General features: G+C 57.6%; 1 protein-coding gene across 1 annotated transcript in view; it reads right to left on the bottom strand.

The window, feature by feature from the left end:
• The window catches only part of LOC137440958 (homeobox protein MIXL1-like), a 34,426-nt gene that overhangs the window by 13,145 nt on the left and 404 nt on the right, over nt 1–20,877 (bottom strand). The window contains exons 2-3 of the mRNA XM_068137765.1: nt 20,562–20,826; nt 14,350–14,400 (exon numbers count right to left, since the gene is read on the bottom strand). Of these exons, the coding sequence (XP_067993866.1) occupies nt 14,350–14,400; nt 20,562–20,826 (316 nt within the window). The remainder of the gene's footprint in view (nt 1–14,349; nt 14,401–20,561; nt 20,827–20,877) is intronic.

Genomic DNA, 20,877 nt, shown 5'->3' with positions numbered 1-20,877 from the left:
ATGCTCTGTCTTTCTGCCTGGGAGTTGGAGCCCTGGAAGCACTCTACCTGCTCCCCAGGCCTTTCCCTCTCTTTATTTTCCTTGCAGAAGAAAAGGCTGAAAGTGTGGCACACTTCCACTGCACTGTGACACAGGTGGAGATCCCTTCCTGCTCTGCCTCTGGACCAAGAGCAGTGAGTAACAGCTCTCACTGCCCACACTCCTAACTGCAGGAAGCTCCTCAGGCTGCCCCAGCACAGGATGAGCCTTGCTCCTTGCTCCACCACTTGCCTCCAAACTGCCATCCAGTGGATGCCCAGGTTTGCTTCATGCACTGCTCACCCAGCTGACCAGGACCCCAGGCTGTTGGGGAGGCAGCACAGCAGCTCTGGAGAGGGCCTGGCAGCTCAGACACAGCTGACCAGGACCCCCAGGCTGTTGGGGAGGCAGCACAGCAGCTCTGGAGCAGATCTGACAGCTCAGACACAGCTGGTGATCACAACAGGTAGATTAACCCCAGGGGAGGAGGAGGAGGATGAGGGCAGCCTCTGGAAGGTTGCTGGACTTTCAGCTGGTCACCTTAGATCCCCCTCTGTGCTGCATCTTCCTGCCCCCCACCCCTGGTGTTACTAAAGAGGCAAAGGCTGTGGAAGCCTTGCTGCTGCTGCTGCTGCAGTCCTGGGGCACAGATCCAGCTGGGGAGCATGGCAGCAGTGTTTGGTCACATCATTTGCTTTCCTTGCCAGGAATCAAGACTCCTGGCTTTTTAGTGACCTAGACTCACAGAGCTGTCAGGGTTGGAAGGGACCTCAAGGCTCAGCCAGCTCCAACCCCCTGCCATGGGCAGGGACACCTCACACCACAGCAGGTTGCTCACAGCCACATCCAGCCTGGCTGCAAACACCTCCAGGGGTGAGGCTGCCACCACCTCCCTGGGCAGCCTGTGCCAGGCTCTCACCTCTAACCCCAGAGGCCTGCAGCTCCAGGGCTTTGCTTGTGCTGGCAAAGAGAGGGGAACTGCAACAGAAAAGGTGAAGAGAGGCAGAGGGAGCCAAGCTGCACAAGGCCCTGGAAAGCTGGGCAAGAGCCAGGGGCACTGGAACTGAGCAGCCAGCTACACAGCTCCTGAGAGCAGCTCTGCAGAGCTCACCCCCTGAGGCTGTGCCATGCCTCACAGCAGCCAGGGACAAGGTGCTGGGGATCAGAAGGAAATGCTCAGCATCAGCATCAAACCTTCCTCTCTCTTTATCCCTCATGGATAAAGATAGCAGCAGCCCCTGGGGCTGAGTGCACAGCTCTGCCAGAGGGCCAGTCACACTTCCCACCAAGGCTGCTGGTGCAGAAGACATCCAAATCTAGTGCTAAGGAGCATCAGCTGCAGGCACAGTGCCTCTGTGCCAGAGCAGAGCCACAGCAGCACACACAGAGCAGCACACACCTGGAGAGATGACTGCACACACATTGTCCCTGAGGAAAACAGGGTCAGCTTCCTTTCCCCAGCGGGGAGGGCTGCCAGCTGAGGCAGCCACAAAGTTACATGATCTCAGATGTAGCTGTCTGTGCAGCAGAATAGAATAGAATAGACCAGACCAGACCAGGTTGGAAAAGACCTCAGAGTCCAACCTCTCACCCAGCACCATCTGATCAACTCAACCATGGCACCAAGGGCCTCAGCCAGGCTCTTCCTGAACACCTCCAGGGCTGGGAACTCCACCACCTCCCTGGGCAGCACATCCCAATGGCCAATCTCTCTTGCTGGGAAGAATTTCTTCCTAGCATCCAGCCTGAACCTCCCCTGGCACAGCTTGAGACTGTGTCCTCTTGTTCTGGTGCTGGCTGCCTGGGAGAAGAGACCAACCCCCACCTGGCTACAACCTCCCTTCAGGGAGTTGGAGAGAGCAATGAGGTCTCCCCTGAGCCTCCTCTTCTCCAGGCTAAGCAACCCCAGCTCCCTCAGCCTCTCCTCACAGGGCTGTGCTCCAGACCCCTCCCCAGCTTTGTTGCCCTTCTCTGGACTCATTCCAGCAAGTCAACCTCCTTCCTAACCTGAGGGGCCCAGAACTGGACACAGGACTCAAGGTGTGGCCTAACCAGTGCAGAGTACAGGGGCAGAATGACCTCCCTGCTCCTGCTGGCCACACTCTTCCTGATGCAGGCCAGGATGCCACTGGCCCTCCTGGCTGCCTGGGCACACTGCAGGCTCATGTTCAGCCTACCATCAACCAGCACCCCCAGGTCCCTCTCTGCCTGGCTGCTCTCAGCCACTCTGACCCCAGCCTGTAGCTCTGCATGGGGTTGCTGTGGCCAAAGTGCAGAGCCTGGCACTTGGATGTGTTCAATCTCCTGCCCCTGGCCTCTGCCCATCTGCCCAGGTCCCTCTGCATCACCCAGTGCAGGCCCCCTGCCAGAGCAGGACCATCCCTGCCACCACTCATTACAACAGAAGCATTCCAAAGCTGAGGGTTTGCCCTGTGCAGTACTGGCTCATTTGTTTCTCTCCAGCTGGGGTGCATCCCAGTGCTGCCCTGGCACAGTGCTGCCCTGGCACAGTGCTGCCCTGGCTGGAGCACAGCAGCAGACAGATGAGCTTATTGCAGACACCTTCAGCAGGACAGCAAAAGCACACTGGGAAGATATTTATAGACTCAAAAGTGCAACAAAGCCAAAGGGACCTTGGGGGGAGCTAAACCATGGCTGGAGTGTGGTTCTGACACACAGCATCCTGGCATGGCTCAGGCTGGGAGGGAGCTCAGAGCTCAGCTCCTCCAACCTCCACACCATGCCCAGGGACACCTCTCAGCTACACTCAGCTGCTCAAGGCCTCATCCAGCCTGGCCTTCAGCACCCCCAGGCAGGAGGCAGCCACAGCCTCCCTGGGCAGCCTGGGCCAGAGGCTCAGCAGCCTCCTGCTCAACAACTTCTTCCTCAGCTCCACTCTGACCCTGCTCTGCCTCAGCTTCAAACCATTGCCCCTTGGCCTGTCTGCAGCCACCCTGAGGAGAGTCCCTGGATGATCTCCCAGGGCCCTTTCCAGCCCCTCACATCCTGTGACTCATACTAACCATTCTGGCATGCTGGGATCTTGTCAGTCTCATTCATCTACAATCCAACCACTGCAGCTCTGCTAAGCAAAGGCAAATGCAAACCTCAGAGCTGTGCCAGTGGAGAGAGGGCTGCAGACTGCATTCCCCACCCCTGATTCGCTGATCCAGAGCTGCAATTCACCTTCTGAGTGCCTGCAACAGTGACAGTGATGAAATGATGCAGAGAGTGGAAGTGCTGTGAAAGGAAGTTGCTCATCCTCATCCCCAGAGTGAGTGCTGAGGAAGGCTTTGTGGCTGTGGCTGGTCCATTGGGTGAGGCACAGCTCCTCAGCCTGTGGAAGAGTGCAGACCCTCAGCAGCTTTAGTTTGCACAGGAGTGACAAAGAACCCTGCAGAGGAGTTCCCCCACCCAACAGGAACCCCTCAGCCCTGGGATGCTTCACTGCTCTGATTTGTCACCTCAGCCCAGGGGCACTGGTGCTGCTGGAGTGATTTGGGCACTGTGGGGCTTGCCCTAGAGGAAAGGAGAAGGTGCAGAAGCAGCTGGCATGTGTGGGGGTGTTTGTGCATTCCTTGGCCTAATGCACTTCAGTTCCTGATTCAGCAGCCTGGAGCAGCTCTGCTGTGAGCACAGGCTGAGGGAGCTGGGGCTGTGCAGCCTGCAGAGGAGAAGGCTCTGGGGGGACCTCAGAGCTGCCTGCCAGCACCTGAAGGGATCCTGCAGGAAGGCTGCAGAGGGACTTCTCCTCAGGGTGTCTGCAGACAGGCCCAGGGGGAATGGGTTGAAGCTGAGGCAGAGCAGGGTTAGAGTGGAGCTGAGGAAGAAGTTGTTGAGCAGGAGGCTGCTGAGCCTCTGGCCCAGGCTGCCCAGGGAGGCTGTGGCTGCCTCCTGCCTGGGGGTGCTGAAGGCCAGGCTGGATGAGGCCCTGAGCAGCTGAGTGTAGCTGAGAGGTGTCCCTGGGCATGGTGTGGAGGTTGGAGGAGCTGAGCTCTGAGCTCCCTCCCAGCCTGAGCCAGCCTGGGACCCCATGGTTACAGGCAATGACACCAAGGCATGCAGGCAGCTCTCTCTCTCTGCTTGACAGCTGAACACGAAGGTGCTCCCTGTGCAAGCAGCTCAGGGGGCTTCAGCCTGAGGCCCCTGCTCCATCCTGCAGCTTGTCAGACCCCCAGGGAATACTGCCAGCAGCACTGCTGTTCATTTGAGCAGCTCCAGTGGAGAGAGATGGGAAGGGAAGGAGCTGAGCTGAGGGAATGCTGCATTATTCATGCAGGTGACAACACTTACTCATGCCCAGCATACCCTGGAACCTAAAGCACAAATCTGGGACACAGCTCAGTCATGCTGAGTTCTATTTCAATTCAGCCTCAGCACAGCTCAGCCTCTCACACCGGCACAGAAGCAATTCCTTGCTCCGCAGCTCCCTCTCCCTGCCTGTGCTCTGGCAAACAGAATCTGAGCACAGCTCAGCCTCTCACACCAGCACAGAAGCAATTCCTTGCTCTGCAGCTCCCTCTCCCTGCCTGTGCTCAGGCAGACAGAATCTGAGCACAGCTCAGCCTCTCACAGCAGCACAGAAGCAATTCCTTGCTCCGCAGCTCCCTCTCCCTGCCTGTGCTCAGGCAGACAGAATCTGAGCACAGCTCAGCCTCTCACACCAGCACAGAAGCAATTCCTTGCTCTGCAGCTCCCTCTCCCTGCCTGTGCTCAGGCAGACAGAATCTGAGCACAGCTCAGCCTCTCACACCAGCACAGAAGCAATTCCTTGCTCTGCAGCTCCCTCTCCCTGCCTGTGCTCAGGCAGACAGAAGCCAGCAGTGCTGCAGGGTTTGTGAAGGAAGGCTCAAGATTGCTGCCTGGGCTCAGCTTCAGCAGCAGTGGCCAGGAAGCTCAGGGGGCTGTGCAGTGCTGCTCAGCAGTTTCATCCCTCCTGCCATGCTCCTGGATGAGAATGTTGAAGCCAGAGCTGCTGGAACATAAGCAAGCTCCCCCCATGGCACTGGCAGCTGTGGTGACTGCACTGAACCCTTCCTGTGCCTCCATTTCTGCCCAGCTCTGCCAGCCCAGCTCTGCCAGCCCAGCTCTGCCAAGGGAAGGAAATCACTTCCAAAACATGATGCCTGGGCTTCTGCAGCCCGTGCTGTCCACACAGACATAGGTTGGTTTAGGCTGGAATGGACCTTAGAGACCACCCAGTTGCAGCCCCCTGCCTTGGGCAGGGCCACCTCCCCCCAGCCCAGGTGCCCAGCCAGCCTGGCCTGGAGCACCCCCAGGCAGGGGCAGCCACAGCCTCCCTGGGCAGCCTGGGCCAGGCTCTCCCCAGCCTCACTGCAAAGAGTTTCTTCCTGATCTCTCATCTCAGTCTGCTCTCCTCAAGCTTCAGCCCATTCCCTCTTGTCCCCTCACTCCAAGCCCTTGCAAAAATCCCCTCCCTAGCATCCTTGTAGCCCCCATCAGGTGCTGGAAGGCTGCTCTGAGGTCTCCCTGGAGCCTTCTCTTCTCCAGGCTGCACAGCCCCAGCTCTCCCAGCCTGGCCCCCTAGCAGAGGCTCTTCAGCCCTCTGATCTCGGTGGCCTCCTCTGGAGCCTCTCCAGCAGCTCCAGGTCCTTGTGCTGGGGGCCCCAGAGCTGGAGGCAGTGCTGCAGGTGGGGGCTGAGCAGAGCAGAGCAGAGGGGCAGAATCCCCTCCCTGTGCTGCTGCTCTCCCTGCAGCTCAGCACTCAGCTGCCTCTGGGCTGCCAGGGACCACTGCTGGCTCCTGGGGACTCTGTCACCACCTGACACCCCCAAATCCTCTCCTGATCTCTGCTCTCCAGCCACTCCTCTCCCAGCCTGTGTTTGTGCTTGGGATTGCCCTTAGCCAGGTGCAGGACCTTGCACTTGGTGCTGTGGAAGCTCCTGAGGTCTTCCTTCAGAGGACTGAGCAAGATCTCTGAGAGGCCAGTGGGAATGGGGCTCCTGAGGCTGGGAAGGATCCAACCCTTGCTCCAGAGTGTCCTTTGCACAGGAGGCTGGTCACTGTGGGCTCCCAAAGAACAGTGTCAGGCAGAAGGCCTGGGGCAGAAGCATGATCTAGGTCCAGCAGAGTGAGGCAGGCAACAGGCAGAGTGAAGCCCCTGCTGGTGCTTTAGGGTCACTCAGTGTGGGTGGCATGAGCAGGCAGCTCAGCTTCTCTTGTACAGACACAGCTGGGCCTCACTGCAGGCCCTGCCTGAGACAGGAGGTGCTGGAACCCTGCTGCCACCTTCTGCTCTCTGAGCAGCTCCTACAGCAGATCCAGCCCGGCCAAAGTCTGTTTGCCACAGCAAGTACAACCCCAGCTGGGGCAGGGGGAAGGCTCCCAGCTTCCTCACCCCCCAGGCAGGCACATGCTGTGGCAAGATGATTACAGGACTTCCAGCAGCTAAGCACAGCACGCAGACAAGCACAGCATTGGCAGCAGCTGCTCAAACCAGTGCTCACCTCACTGTGCTCCCCAGAGCCTGCCAGCTGAGGGGGGCAGACAGGATGCCAATGAACCCAGCACAGTGCCTCCCTGCCAGTGCGGCTGGGCAGCTGAAGGTGCCAGCCTGCAGAGCCCCTGGAGGTGGCATGAACCTGTCAAGGGTACCTGATCCTGGGGAGAAGATCCATTCATAGGCTGGGTGTGAGCAGAGGGAGCACTTGGACCACTAACCTGCCCAGCTCCCAGGCAGCTCACACAGGCTGCACCCACCCCAACCCAGCTGTCAAATGCCAAGTATGGCTTGGATGAGAATGCCTGACAGTTCTGTTAGAGGCACAGGATGCTCTGGGCCAGAAGGGACCTCCAAAGCCCCTCCAGCCTGACCTGCCCACAGCCAGCAGGGACATCCTCCACTGGATCAGGTTGCCCAGAGCCCTCTCCAGCCTCACCTTCAATATCTCCAGGGCTGGGGCCCCAACCACCTCCCTGGGCAAGCTGCTGCAGTGTTCCAGCAGCCTCTTGGTGCAGAGCTAGAGGAGAGGCTTGCTCCATCCTCCTGCCTCTTGCCCTTCAGATATGTCAATGAGACTCCCCCTCAGTCTGAAGTCCCCAGGCTAACCAGCCCCAGAAAGAAGACAAAGGAGAAGACAAAGCCAACAAAGATGGGCTCAGAATGCATCTGCACCCAAGGCTGGTGTGTGCACCCAGCCCACCAAACCAGAAGGGAACAGAGTCTGCCAAAGCAGAGGCTGAGCAGCTTCTCCAGGGAGCTTGGACTCATGGACTCATGGAATGGCTTAAGATGGAAGGGATCTTAAAGATCCCCTGGTTCAAACCCCCTGCCATGGGCAGGGACACAGGAACACATCCAGGTGGGGTTGGAATATCCCCAGAGAGGGAGACTGCACAACCCCCTGGGCAGCCTGCCCCAGGGCTCTGGCACCTCACAGGGAAATAATTCTTCCTCCTGTTTCCATGGCACTTCCTCTGCCTCAGCTTCCACCCCTGCCCCTTGTGCTGGCATTGGGCATCCCTCAGCAGAGCCTGGCTCCAGCCTCTGGGCACTGCCCCTGCACAGCTTTATCAACAGCAGTGAGGTCACCCTCAGGCTCCTCCTCTCCAAGCTGCAGAGCCCTCAGCTCCCTCAGGCTCTCCTCATGAGGAAGATCTTCCACTGCCTGCAGCAGCTCTGTGGCTCTGAAATGAAGTCTTTGGAGCAGCTCCCTGAGGTCCTTCTTGCCCTGAGGGGCCCAGAACCGGACACAATATTCCAGATGTGGCCTCACCAGGACAGAGTAGAGGGGGAGGAGAACCTCTCTTGACCTACTGACCACAGCCCTTCTAATCCACCCCAGGATGCCATTGGCCTTCTTGGCCACCAGAGCACATTGCTGGCTCACCACCGAGCTGCTCTTCTGCCCGAGAGAGCTGAAGGCTCTGCGCCGTAAGCCTGCAGGCGAGCAGGCACCGGCAGGGCCAGCAGGAGGCTGCAGCCATCCCCCGGCCGCTGCCGAACTGCAGCTCCGCTCCGCTCCGCACCGCGGGCCGGACGCAAGCCTGCAGCTCGCGGCCAGCGGCAGCACGGAGCCGCCAGCCTGCACCGCTGGCGCTCCTGCGTGGCTCTGTTCTTATCTCCTTGGCAGAGGCTCCTTCCACTGCTTTTGAAACATAAAGGTCCGGGTTGTGGAGTCTCTGTCTCTGGAGGCACTCAAAGCCCACCTGGACGTGTTCCTGGGTGATTTACTCCAGGTGATCCTGATCCAGCACCGGATGATCTTCAGAGATCCCTTCCAACCCCTAACATCCTGTGATTCCCATGAGAAGCTTTGGGCAGGTGAAGCCATCGCTGTCCCTGCTCACCAAAACACAGTCCTTGCTACAACAGAAGGAACTACATCACGACAACCCCCCTCAGAAAATAGTCTCTGGAGCTATGTTCATGTGCCAGCTGCCAGCCAAGACCATCGAGCACAGAATCAGACTGTTGGGGGCTGGCAGGGACCTCCAGAGGTCACCCAGCCCAACCCCCCTGCCAGAGCAGGAGCACCCAGGGCAGGGCACACGGAACACAGCCAGGTGGGGTTGGAATCTGTCCAGCGAGGGAGACTCCACAGCCCCCTGGGCAGCCTGCTCCAGGGCTCTGGCACCCTCACAGGGAAATAATTCTTCCTCCTGTTTCCATGGAACTTCCTCTGCCTCGATGTTCTTCAGAGCAGTGACCCACCTCCCGCGCAGCTCCGAAAGCATCGCTTGCATCTCGATCACCTGGCTGCGGCTCAAGCCTTGCAAACACCCGTACCCCGGCACCGCTGCACCCCCCGCACCCCAGCACCCCCCGCAGCCCGGCACACCCGCAGCCCGGCACCCCCCGCACCCCGGCACCCCCCGCAGCCCGGCACTCCCCGCACCCCTGCCCCCCCCCGCAGCCCGGCACCCCCCGCAGCCCGGCACACCCGCAGCCCGGCACCCCCCGCAGCCCGGCACACCCGCAGCCCGGCACACCCGCAGCCCGGCCCCGCCGGCGATCGGCAGCGGGAGAGGCGCCGCCCGGCGCGGGCACTGCGCGGTCTGCGCCAGCAGGTGGCAGCACCGGCGCGGCCGGGGAGCGGCGCTGGGGATGCGCACGGCCGACCCCCGCCCCGAGGTCCCTTCCACGCCTCCCTTCTCCCCTTTGCCCCTGTGCCGGTGGTGAAGTTGCGCGGGGAAAGGCAGGCTGTGCATGCCTGCGCACGCCCAGCTCTCACCATTCCTTTCCTCGACTGCGAAAGCTGGCCTCGAAACGCTCCTGCACAGCCAGGAAGCGCCAACCCCCCTGCGCCCCACCGCCAGGGTCCCATTTCCAACTGCAGGACAACATTTCCCCAGCAAACGGGCGTTTGGCTCCACAAAACGTCCTCTCAGGGCATGGAAGCCATCCCGTTGCTGTTTACTCTGCCAGCAGAGCAGAGAGGTCAGGGCTTCCCCCGGGGAACCGCAGCGGGATGAGCTGAGGGCAGGTCCCTCAGGAGGGTCGGCACGGTCAGAAGCCCGCAGCTTTACAATACAGAGTGCACAAAGGCCAGGACAGGACTGTCCTGGCTGTGTCCTGACAATGACCACAGCTAAAGGCTTGGAGAATTTCTCTTTCCAGAGCCCCTGCCCAGTAGATCCACTCAAACTTCCAGCCCTGGAGGTGTTTGCAGCCAGGCTGGATGTGGCTGTGAGCAACCTGCTGCAGTGTGAGGTGTCCCTGCCCATGGCAGGGGGTCGGAGCTGGCTGAGCCTTGAGGTCCCTTCCAGCCCTGACATTCTGTAAAACTCTCCTCCTGAAACTACCCTCCCCCCCCAGCTAAACCCCCTAAAAGATCACCTTCTGTGCCAGAGAAGAGGCTGCACAGCAGCTCTGCTCACTTGTCTGACCTGCACACTGCCATGGCATCTCCAGAGGTGCTTCCTGCAGACAGCACTGCCCTTTCCCCACGAGACTGGCACAGTGCACAACTTCCTCCTGCCAAGTGATCACCAGTCACCCCCAGAGCCCCGTGGTATCCCTTACTGCACGACACAGAAACGATGCAGAATGCCCACATGAGGCAGGGGCAGGCTGGAGAGCTTGAGGGGAACTGGGGGTCTGTGAGAAGTGAAGCTTCACCCATCGGTGACTTGTGCCAAGCAAGCACCCAGAGCCCAGGGGACCCCCCATGGGGCTGCTGCTGTACAGACTCCCCACACAGCTGGGGTTTTGACCCCTGCACTTCCTCCCCTCTCCCCTCATTCTCTGGTGCTGTGAGCTGGTCATCTTCTGCACCTGGTGGTGTGTGGCAAGGATTAGATGGCTAAAGCCATTAGAGGATTGGAAGTGCTTTCCTCCCCTAAGCTAGCAAAGCAGCCTGCTGCTGGTGAATGAGCTAATGGAGTGCTAGCAAGGTGGCAGGCTTTTTATACACCACCAGAGACAACCAGAATAGGCAGGCAGAGAACCTAATCTATTGCATAAGCATTATGCAAGGACATTAACTGGCTGCTTCCTGAGCAATGCCACACTCCATCCAGCTAGGCTGTGGGTTTCCTTACAGCCCATCCTGGGTCAGCAGCCAGTACACCAGAGAGGGAGGTGGTGCAAGCCTCAAACCTGAAACATTCCAAGGCCAGGCTGGATGTGGCTCTGAGCCACTAACCTTGTCCTGCAGCTCCACATCTGGCTTAAGACAGTCAATTGCTTGAAAACTCAGCTGCCACTGGAACTTGGTATTTGGTGACAGACAGGTAAGCAGCACACTGTCAGACAGGATCCCTGACCAAGGCTGTCAGCCACAGAATCACAGAAACATTCAGGTTGGAGAAGACCCTCAGGATCACCAAGAACCCTACCCTGACCCACAGCCCCAAGCACCACAGCCAAACCACCTTAAACACAGCCAGGCCTGGGGACTCCACCACCTCCCTGGGCAGCCTGTTCCAACCCCTCACCTCTCTCTCACTGAAGAAGCTTTCCCTCAGCTCCAGCCTAAGCCTCCCCTGGCACAACTCAAAGCCATTTCCTCTCACCCTGTCTCTGGGTACCTGGGAGAAGAGACCAACCCCAGCCTCACTCCAGCTGCTCTCAGGGAGCTGCAGAGAGCAATCAGATCTCTCCTCAGCCTCCTCCTCTCCAGACTGAGCACCCCCAGCTCCCTCAGCTCCCCCTCAGATGATGCCCTCCAAACCCCTCCCCAGCCTCATTGCTCTTCTCTGGACACCCTCCAGCACCTCAAAGTCTTTCCTATGCTGTGGTGCCCAGCACTGAACCCAGTGCTCAAGCTGTGGGGCACCAGCACTGCCCTGCTCCTGCTGGGCACAGCTGCTGGGTTTCCTGTAGACTGCCCTTAAACCAGCAGCCACTCTCCCACAGTCACAGCCCTAGGTGACTGGTGACATCAGCTGAGCTACTTTGCTAACAGATGAGCTTTTAGCTCTCCATTGTTGATTCATCTCAGCCCATCTCAGCATGGTGATAAACCTCCCAACGCCCCTGACTGCAGTTCCTCATGGCAAACATGAGAAGTTCTTGACTTCAATTACTTTTGTACTCCAGGAAAAAGCTCACAAAGCATCATGAACAAGCAAGAGCAGATGGAGCACTGAGCTAAGCACTGAACTGCTGCAGGACAAAGGCAAGCCAGCAGGACGAGGATAGGCTCACAACAGGACAAAGACATTTGAGAACCAGCTCTGCAAATCCAGGGCCAGGCCTCTGACCAGGCAGTGCAGAACACAGCATCAGCCAGGTTGGAGGAGACCTCAGAGATCATCCAGTGCAACCTATCCCCCAGCACCATCTGATCAACTCAACCATGGCACCAAGGGCCTCAGCCAGGCTCTGCCTAAACACCTCCAGGGATGGGGACTCCACCACCTCCCTGGGCAGCACATCCCAGTGGCCAATCTCTTGCTGGGAAGAATTTCTTCCTAACCCCCAGCCTGAACCTCCCCTGGCACAGCCTGAGACTGTGCTGGTGTCATCTGCAAACTTACTGCTGATGGACTCCATCCCCTCCTCCAGATCATCAATGAAGATATTGACCAGGCTGGGGCCCAGCACTGGTGCCTGGCTGCCAGCTGGCTGTGGCACCATTCACCACCACTCTCTGGGCTCAGCCTCCAGCCAGTTCCTCACCCAGCTCAGAGAGCTGCTGTCCCAGCCAGGGGCTGACAGCTTGGCCAGGAGGTTGCTGTGGGGGATGGTGGCAAAGGCCTTGCTGCAGTCCAGGCAGACCACATCCACAGCCTGCCCCACAGCCACCAGGCATCACCTGGGCATGGAAGGAGCTCAGGGTGGAGAGGCAGGCCCTGCCTTGCCTGAATCCATGCTGGCTGGGCCTGAGCCCTTGGCCATCCTTCAGGTGAGCAGTGGTTGCCCCCAGGATAATCTGCTCTGGAAGAGAGGCAGGATAAAGCTCAGCTCTTGCAAGCCTCCTTCAGGAATTCCCTGGAGTCAAAAGGAACAAAACTATTCCTGACAGAGATTTTTTCCTCGTTCAGAGAAAGCAAAGTGCAAACAATGCTCTCTGAAGTGCTTTCAGCTCCCTGCTGCCCTGAGTGTGAGCACAGCCTGCCCTGGAAGTGGCAGCACTGGCTGGCTGGACCCCAAGGGCTGCCCTTACATAAGGCCATAAATCACCTGACACTTGGGGCTGCCTTGCTGATCTTCTAAGAATTTTAATCCTCTTTGCCTCCAACCATCCCTTCAGTGAGAAAAGATTCCATTGCCTGCATGCTTGCCTGCCAGGCAAACACTGCACTTGCCAAACAGGGCAATGACACTGCCCACTCCCAAACACCAGAAACCAGGGCACTCAACCCCCCTGCATGTGTTCCTGTGAGACCTGCCCTGGGTGATGCTGCCCTGCCAGGGGGTTGGACTGGGTGCTCTCTGGAGGTCCCTCCCAGCCCCTAACATCCTGTGTTCCCCTTTTTCTGGTGTGAGGAGCACACAGAGTGAATCAGAGTCACAGACTGGTGGGGGCTGGGGACCTCCAAGGGAGGTGATCCTCCCCCTCTGCTCAGCTCTGGGGAGACCCCACCTGGAGTACTGCCTCCAGGTCTGGAGCCCCTATGACAAGAGGGAGCTGGAGGGGCTGGAAGGTGTCCAGAGCAGGGCCAGGAGGATGAGCAGAGGGCTGGAGCTCCTCTCCTGTGAGGACAGACTGAAGGAGTTGGGGCTGTTCAGTCTGCAGAAGAGGAGGCTCCCAGGTGACCTCATTGTGGCCTTCCAGTATCTGAAGGGGGCTACAGGAAGGCTGGGGAGGGACTGCTCAGGCTCTCAGGCAGTGATAGGACTAGGGGGAATGGACTGAAGCTGGAGGTGGGGAGATTCAGGCTGGAGGGGAGGAGGAAGTTCTTCCCCATGAGAGTGGTGAAGCCCTGGAATGGGTTGTGCAGGGAGGTGGTTGGGGCCCTGTCCCTGGAGGTGTTTAAGCCCAGGCTGGCTGAGGCTCTGGCCAGGCTGATCTAGTGTGGGGTGTCCCTGCCCATGGCAGGGGGGTTGGAACTAGCTGATCCTTGTGGTCCCTTCCCACCCTGACTGATACTGTGATCTAATCCAACCTCCCATCCCCTCCCCCTCAAAGGAGGTAGAGAGGAGACCTTCCTGCTCTGCACAACTAGCAGAAGGGAGGCTGAGGTCAGTCTCTCTTCCAAGTAACAAGTGACAGAATGACAGGGAATGGCACCCAGGAGCACCAGGGGGGATGGGTTGGGTATTAGGAAAAACCTCTTTGAGAGGGTTGTAAAGAAGCAAAGCAGGCTGCCCAGGCAGGTGGAGGAGTCCACCCCTGGAGCTGCTTACAAGCTGCATGGACTGGTGCTGAGAGGCATGGCCTGTGGGGACTTGGCAGTGCTAGGCTAACAGCTGGACTTAGTGATCTTAAAGGTCTCATCCAAGCCAAATGCTTCTGTGATTCCAAATACAAAGCCAAGCACTTAGCCTTAGTGCAGACCTTGTGGCAGGTACAAAATGCAGCAGGTCCAATCCCCAGCCTCATGGACAGAAGTTCTAACTCAGAGAAGCCCAACTCTGTCTCATTATTGCTCCAAATGTTTCTAATTAGTGACCACTCACCTGGAGCTGCTCATTAACAGTGAGGCTGCTGCCTGTTTCTTCCCCTCTCTCATTTGCACTTCCAGCCTCTGCAATAACTGAAGGTCACCAAAGTGACTTATGGCCAGGATTTGGGGCGTGGAAGCAGCACCAGGAGGAGGATGAAATGCTACAGGAGTCATGAACAAGATCACTCAGAGCTCTGTGTCTCTTTAAATGCAGTGTTCCAGGCTGCAGGTGCACTGCTGCTTGAATAACCACAGCATATATTAACAGGAGCAAACATCCCCTGCATATTGAACTGCTTGAGAAATCTCTCCTACCAGGCAGCAGTGGCAGCAGGGAGGAGTCCAACCAGCCCAGGGATTCGCTTCCTGAGGAGAAAACACAAAGATGGCTTGAGTCACATCTGCAGCTGAATTGCTTCTTCAGGCTGGGGAAACTCAAACTGCAGCCATCCTGATCACAGCCCCAGCTGTGGTGTCCTGTGGAGACACCGGGTGTGCACAAGCACGTTCCCTCACCTGTGGGACAAGGCAGAGCACAGCCACCAGGGCAAGAGGGACACGAGTGACTGCACTGCTTGGCACTTCCACAGCTGCAAGGAGCCATGGGCAGATTCACTGCACCCCACTCACTGGTGGCAGTTGACTTTAGTACCCCACAAGCATACCATACAGACTGGAACACAGCATGTTAGGAGAGGATGCATGCAGTGCTGGTAGAGGCAAAGAGACCAGAGAAGGGCAACAAGGCTGGGGAGGGGTCTGGAGCACAGCCCTGGGAGGAGAGGCTGAGGGAGCTGGGGTTGCTTAGCCTGCAGAAGAGGAGGCTCAGGGGAGACCTCATTGCTCTCTACAACTACCTGAAGGGAGGTTGTATACAGGCAGAGGTTGGTCTCTTCTCCCAGGCACCCAGCACCAGAACAAGAGGACACAGTCTCAGGCTGTGCCAGGGGAGGTTCAGGCTGGAGGTTAGGAAGAAGTTCTACACAGAGAGAGTGATTGTCCTTTGGAATGGGCTGCCTGGGGAGGTGGTGGAGTCCCCACCCCTGGAGGTGTTCAGGAGGAGACTTGATGGGGTGCTTGGTGCCATGGGTTAGTTGTTTAGGTGGGTTGGATTGGACACAATGATCTTGAAGGTCTCTTCCAACCTGGTCTATTCTATTGGAACAAGTTAACCAGATGCTCAGCATCCTGTGATTGCAAACTGCTTTGCAGTCCTCTGTTTTCCCTCCCCAGTAACGAGCCCACAGGAAACAGCTGCTGCACAGGAGGTGTGGGGATGGTTGAGCTGAGCTGGTGGTGATGGTTGAGCTCAGGTTGATCCTGAGCTATCCTGGCTGTCTAATGGCAGTCTGCACCAAGTGCAGCAGTGTCACTGCAGCTGCTCAGAAACTTAACTCAGGCCAAGACAGACACCACACTGTGCCTACAGTTCACAGCCTGAAGGCTTCTCTTAACTGTAGGATCAAACCAGCATTCTGTTGAAACAAACAGGAAACAGAGGAGGCCTTGCTGTATTCCAGTAAATCACTGCCAGGACAACAGCAGGAAGTGAGAAAACAAATCACAGAATGGCTCAGGCTGGGAGGGAGCTCAGAGCTCAGCTCCTCCAACCTCCACACCATGCCCAGGGACACCTCTCAGCTACACTCAGCTGCTCAGGGCCTCATCCAGCCTGGCCTTCAGCACCCCCAGGCAGGAGGCAGCCACAGCCTCCCTGGGCAGCCTGGGCCAGAGGCTCAGCAGCCTCCTGCTCAACAACTTCTTCCTCAGCTCCACTCTGACCCTGCTCTGCCTCAGCTTCAAACCATTCCCCCTGGGCCTGTCTGCAGACACCCTGATGAAGTGCCTCCCATACAGCAACCTACTGCTGCTGTGCATCCCCACTAAACAAAGCAAGATGCAGCATGTGGCAGAAAGGTGACCCTGCCCAGCAGAAGGACATTCAAGGACAACTCTGCCCTCTTCATGCTGAAGCTGTACAACCATGAGGCAAAGAGCTCCACAGGAACAGAACTGATGTGAGATTCATGCCAAGGAACAGGGCATCCTGTAATGTCTGAATGGGAAAGAAGTGCTCCACTGTTGTACCTGCTGCACACCAACCCTGCACAAAGTCCAGTCCTAGGCATGCCAGAGCTACAAACTGGGCACAAGGAAGAGCCTCTGCTTTTAGCAGCAGCTGTGGGAGATCTCTCAGGCTGCACTTTTGGGCTTAGGCACCTGAATTCTCCCTAAATCCTGCTTTAGGTACCTAAGTCCTTTATTGGATCCAGCCAATAAACTCTCTCTCTCTCTGGGTCTTTACCTGGTTAAGTATTTGCTATCCTATTATGTTTTGCCTCCCTTCTCATTTCTAAGGAGGTTCTTACCTTGCTAACATGTAGCTAGCTGTTTACCTTCCATGCAGCTGGGATCTTTTGATGCTCAGTGGTGCACACATCGTTATGAAGTATAATTAAGTAATTTACCAAGAGCCTTACTTCAAAAGTACTGAGAACCCACAGCTCCAGGTGCCTCAGAGATCTCCTGGAAAAGCCATCCTGCAGTGCTGCACAGAAGTGCCAGAGGCAGTGCTAGCAGCCTAGACCTGCTCAGCTCAACTAACTCTGGAGACCAAGCTGCAGATGCAGCCTTGTGGCCTCTCCTACTCCAAGCCAGCTCCTGCCCAGCGCTGTGCTGCACAAAGGGTTGTGTGTGTTTGACTGCAGTGATGCTGAGTACTCTTCCCTCTAAAAGCCTGCCTGCAGGAGCCAGCTCCCTGTGAAGCCCCAAAAGCCTACCAAGCAACAAAGAACAAACTGAAACACCACAAGCCCAAGCAGGCTGCGAGCCAGGGCTGAAGTGATTCACAGAGCAGCAGCTAAGGTCCTCACAAGCCATTCAGGAGCTGCTTGTGTAAATACAGTCTGAGGTTTCCTTCTATTACTTTGCCTTTTGTTTTTGCCCCCTGGAAGTGTTAGCAGTTTCTGGGTGGAACAATCAGTGCTCAGGAACACCATGTCTGTCCTTAAAATACAGGCTGGGACTGCTAGTTGCCTCATGTCATTGTCCCCCAGTTCAGTTCCTTCTGCCCTTGCTACAAGCATCTTGGCCAAGAGTTAGGACAGCTACCTTTAAAGGAGGAGTGGGAAAGCAGCCAGGAAGCCATCCCCATACTTTTCTCAGCACCTAACTCCTTTCTTTGGGCTATCTTTCTTGGGCTCTGTGCCAAGAGAGCCTGCACATCTGGCTCAGGGGCAGGCTTCCAGTGCACAGGTGCTTCAGGCACACAGACTGCTTTAGCCTGCCTTGGGTTTGCTTCATCTTGTTCACACTGCTGCTGGATTCTGAAGATCTTCAATGAGAATAATGGGGCACAGTTCACCTGAAGTGGGGTCAAACACAACCTCAACCCAAGTTTTACTGTCACCTCAAGTTTAAGGGGGTTGCTTGTAGAAGCATTCAACCACTGGCTTACAAAGCAGAAGGCAGGCACGAACTTCAGCTCTGTAGCACTTGGCAGGTACCTTTCTGCACCAGGACAACTGGGGCTTATGTGAGCAGCTGTGAAACATTGCTCTGCAGCAGGAAGGGAAAGGACAACCCCTGAAGACTTTCTAAGAATGGCCCATGTGAACTGCAGGAGGGGGTGGGCTGGCTTTGTTCTGAAGAACCACTGATGTGACCCCACAGGAAGAGCAGAGAAGAGCAGAGAAGCAGAGCTTTTGCAGGTGCACTATTTTTAATGGAGTGGTGGTGGAGCTGTGCCTGTTATCTAATCTAGACCAAAGTTGCCTTTCTCCCCCCCCCTTATATAACCATCACAACCTGATGGTAGCACAGTGAAAGAGCTGAAAAATGGAGGGCTTTGTTTAGTTAAGTGTGCCCAAGGTTAAATAACACACCCCAACCAAAGCTTGAAGAATCAGCTGCTCCTCGAAGATGCAAGAGTGACCTCAGAGGCAACAGCAAGGCTCGGCCAGTCCCAGCACCCTGCTCCTAGGGGCTGTAGGAAATGAATCCCTACAGAGCAAGGGCAAAGTGAGCACACAGGCAGATTTCTCCCCAGCTAATCTGCCAGGTTCCAGAGGTCTGTGTCTCCAGGACTCCCTGATGCCAAAGTGGCTGCTTTCATGCAGTGGATTCTTTTCTCTGAACTCCTGTATGCTTCTCTCAGCATCCAGAGGCCTCCCTCTGTGCTTGCAGCACACTGCTCACAGGCACTCAAGAACAGACTCCAACTCTGGATGTTTAATCTAATGAACCTCAGCAGCTTCCTACAACCACACAGAACAAACTCAAGCAAAAATGAATCTTTTTTATATCTGAAGCTAGGATATTTTTTTTCCTTGGTGCATGGAAGCTCTGAGTTTCCACAAGAGCCCCAAGAGAAGGAGGACACATGTGAATGCAGAGAACAGCAAGGACCACACACACTGAGTGGTTAGCAGCAAGTGCTGCCAGCAGGTAAGGGCAAGCTCTGAAGAAAAGTGCTAACTAGAGCTCTGCATGTGGTGGAAGCAGTGCAAAAGAGCAGGCTTCCCACTCATCTCTTCACCCATCCTGCCCAGCTCCCTTCCTTCACTGTTCCTCACTGTTTTGAAGTGAAAGATGATGGGAGAAAAGCCTCAGCTCTTCTGCTCCAAGAGCCCAAGGCTGGCAAAACCACATCTTGTTTGTTCCTCTAGACTGGGATTTATAACAATTAGCTGATTGTGGCTGCCAAGGTTGCTTGAGTCATCAATATAAATGCTGATACATCAATCTCTATGAGACTCAGTGGAAGCTGCAAGAGTGGGAAGAAACAGGCTGTAATTTCTACCTGGTTTTATGGCTCTTGCAGAGGACAACCTTGCTATCCTCACTCCAGCTTTTTAAAGGAAGTCCCACGAGCCCTTGAACTTTGTCCTCTTCTATTTTTCTCCTCAATTTCCACGGACAATCCCATCTGGAGGGCAGAACAAACCACCCTTGTCTGGAATGATGGCCGCAGTCCTACTCTGAGTTCTCATTCTGTCCAAACCTTGCATCTCCCTGACAGCTCGTGAAGGGTCAGCTCACAGGTGAGACACCCCAAACACAATCCACCAGCCGTTAAAACCATTCATAGCAGTTCAAAGCATTCTACCTCATCCCAGCACCGTTCAGATTCATGTCTTTGATTGCTCCTTGAGACTGCTGTTTCCTAACTCACTCTCTTTTCATTCCATTAGCCTAAGAGACTATCTTTCCTGCCCCCATTTAACATATACCCACGTTCCCATATTTCAACTGCATCTTTTTTCCCTTTGGCTTTAGGAGCTTGAAAGACACTGTCAAGGCAAAGGACGCGATTTTACACTGGTTCTGGTTCAGCTAAACCACCTGGCCGTAAATCCAGACCTATCAGCTCATTTCCAGTCACGGCATCTTTGCCCATAGCCCTCGTTCACAACTCTCAGCATCATCCTCCAGCCTGTCAGGTGTGAAATACAGCCAGAGACAAATAGAGCTTCGCTCCTTTCATAAGGGCCATAAACCAAATTCACCGATGGGGCACTTTGCCTGGAAGGCTTTAGTGATACTTAGGGGAAACTTCTGGATTTACGACAGCCTTACAGCTTCGAAAGGCATCACGGCAACAGCAAATACACAGCACTTAGGCAACGGACCTCACGCTTTCCTTGGAGCCTGACACGCTCCCAAGCCCTAAGTGCTTGCCCACAAAAATGCAGCGTGACTGCTCCTCGACTGAGTCAAAGCACAGCAGGGACTTCCCCACAGCGCTCGGCTGCGAGGCTGGAGCTGCGGGAAACGCTCACCGCACCGGCTGGCGGCGGGCAGGGCAGCGCAGGGGCAGGGGCTGGGCAGGGGCTGGGCAGGGGCTGGGCAGGGGCAGCGCAGGGGCAGCGCAGGGGCTGGGGCAGCGGCAGCGCAGGGGCAGCGCAGGGGCTGGGGCAGCGGCAGCGCAGGGGCAGGGCAGCGGCAGCGCAGGGGCTGGGGCAGTGCAGGGGCAGGGCTGGGCAGCGGCAGCGCAGGGGCAGGGCTGGGCAGCGGCAGCGCAGGGGCTGAGGCAGCGCAGGGGCAGGGCTGGGCAGCGCAGGGGCTGGGGCAGCGCAGGGGCTGGGGCAGCGCAGGGGCAGGGCTGGGCAGCGCGGGGGCAGGGCCGGCCCCGGCCCCATCCTAGGGGCAAAGCTACGCCGAGCGCTGGGCGCGCTCCGAGGACGAGGGCAAAGGCATAGAACCTGGGGACAAACGGCGCTCGCTCCAGCTCGCAACCTTTCCCGTGCTCTTCGTTACAACACTAGGGCAGCAGCAAAGGGGACGGAGGACGAGGATGAGCCCCGGGAGGGCGGCCGCGCAGGGGCTGCCCGGCAGGCACCGACCGCGCCAAGGCGCCAGGGCCGCGGCAGCTCCGGAGCCCGCTCCCTCCCCAGGCGCCGTTAGAGACCCCGCTGGCCACCCCGGCGGCTGCAGCCTGCCGCGCCCGCCTGCGCCCCCCGCCTGCGCCCCCCGCCTCCCATCGGCCACCCGGCCCCAGCAGCGCCACCCCCCGCGGCCGCTCTCACCAGAGCAGCCGCTCCTCAGAGCCGCGCCGCTCGCAGGAGCCGGCCCGGAGCCCGCAGGCCTGTCCCTCTCCCCGGCAAGCTACCCTCCTCCCCCCGGCCCCGCACAGGCGCTGCTCCCTCAGCCGCCGGAGCGGCGCGGCGGGGAGGGGAGGGCTGCGCGCGGCGGGGAGGGCTGCGCGCAGCGCTCGGCTCTGGGGGGCGGGAGGGAGGGCCGCGAGGGGCACTGAGGGCGCGGGCGCTGCCCTGCCCCGCCCGCCGGCCGCACCTTCCGCGCGGCGCGGCACCCCCCACGGCTCAGGCCGCCGCCAGCCCCGCC

Source organism: Melanerpes formicivorus, unplaced genomic scaffold (assembly GCF_026170545.1).
Source record: "Melanerpes formicivorus ecotype bairdi unplaced genomic scaffold, bMelFor1.0.p_v2 SCAF_4, whole genome shotgun sequence".
Classification (NCBI taxonomy): domain Eukaryota; kingdom Metazoa; phylum Chordata; class Aves; order Piciformes; family Picidae; genus Melanerpes; species Melanerpes formicivorus.
Note: the sequence above shows the minus strand (reverse complement) of the source record. Positions and strands in the feature narration are given on the sequence as shown.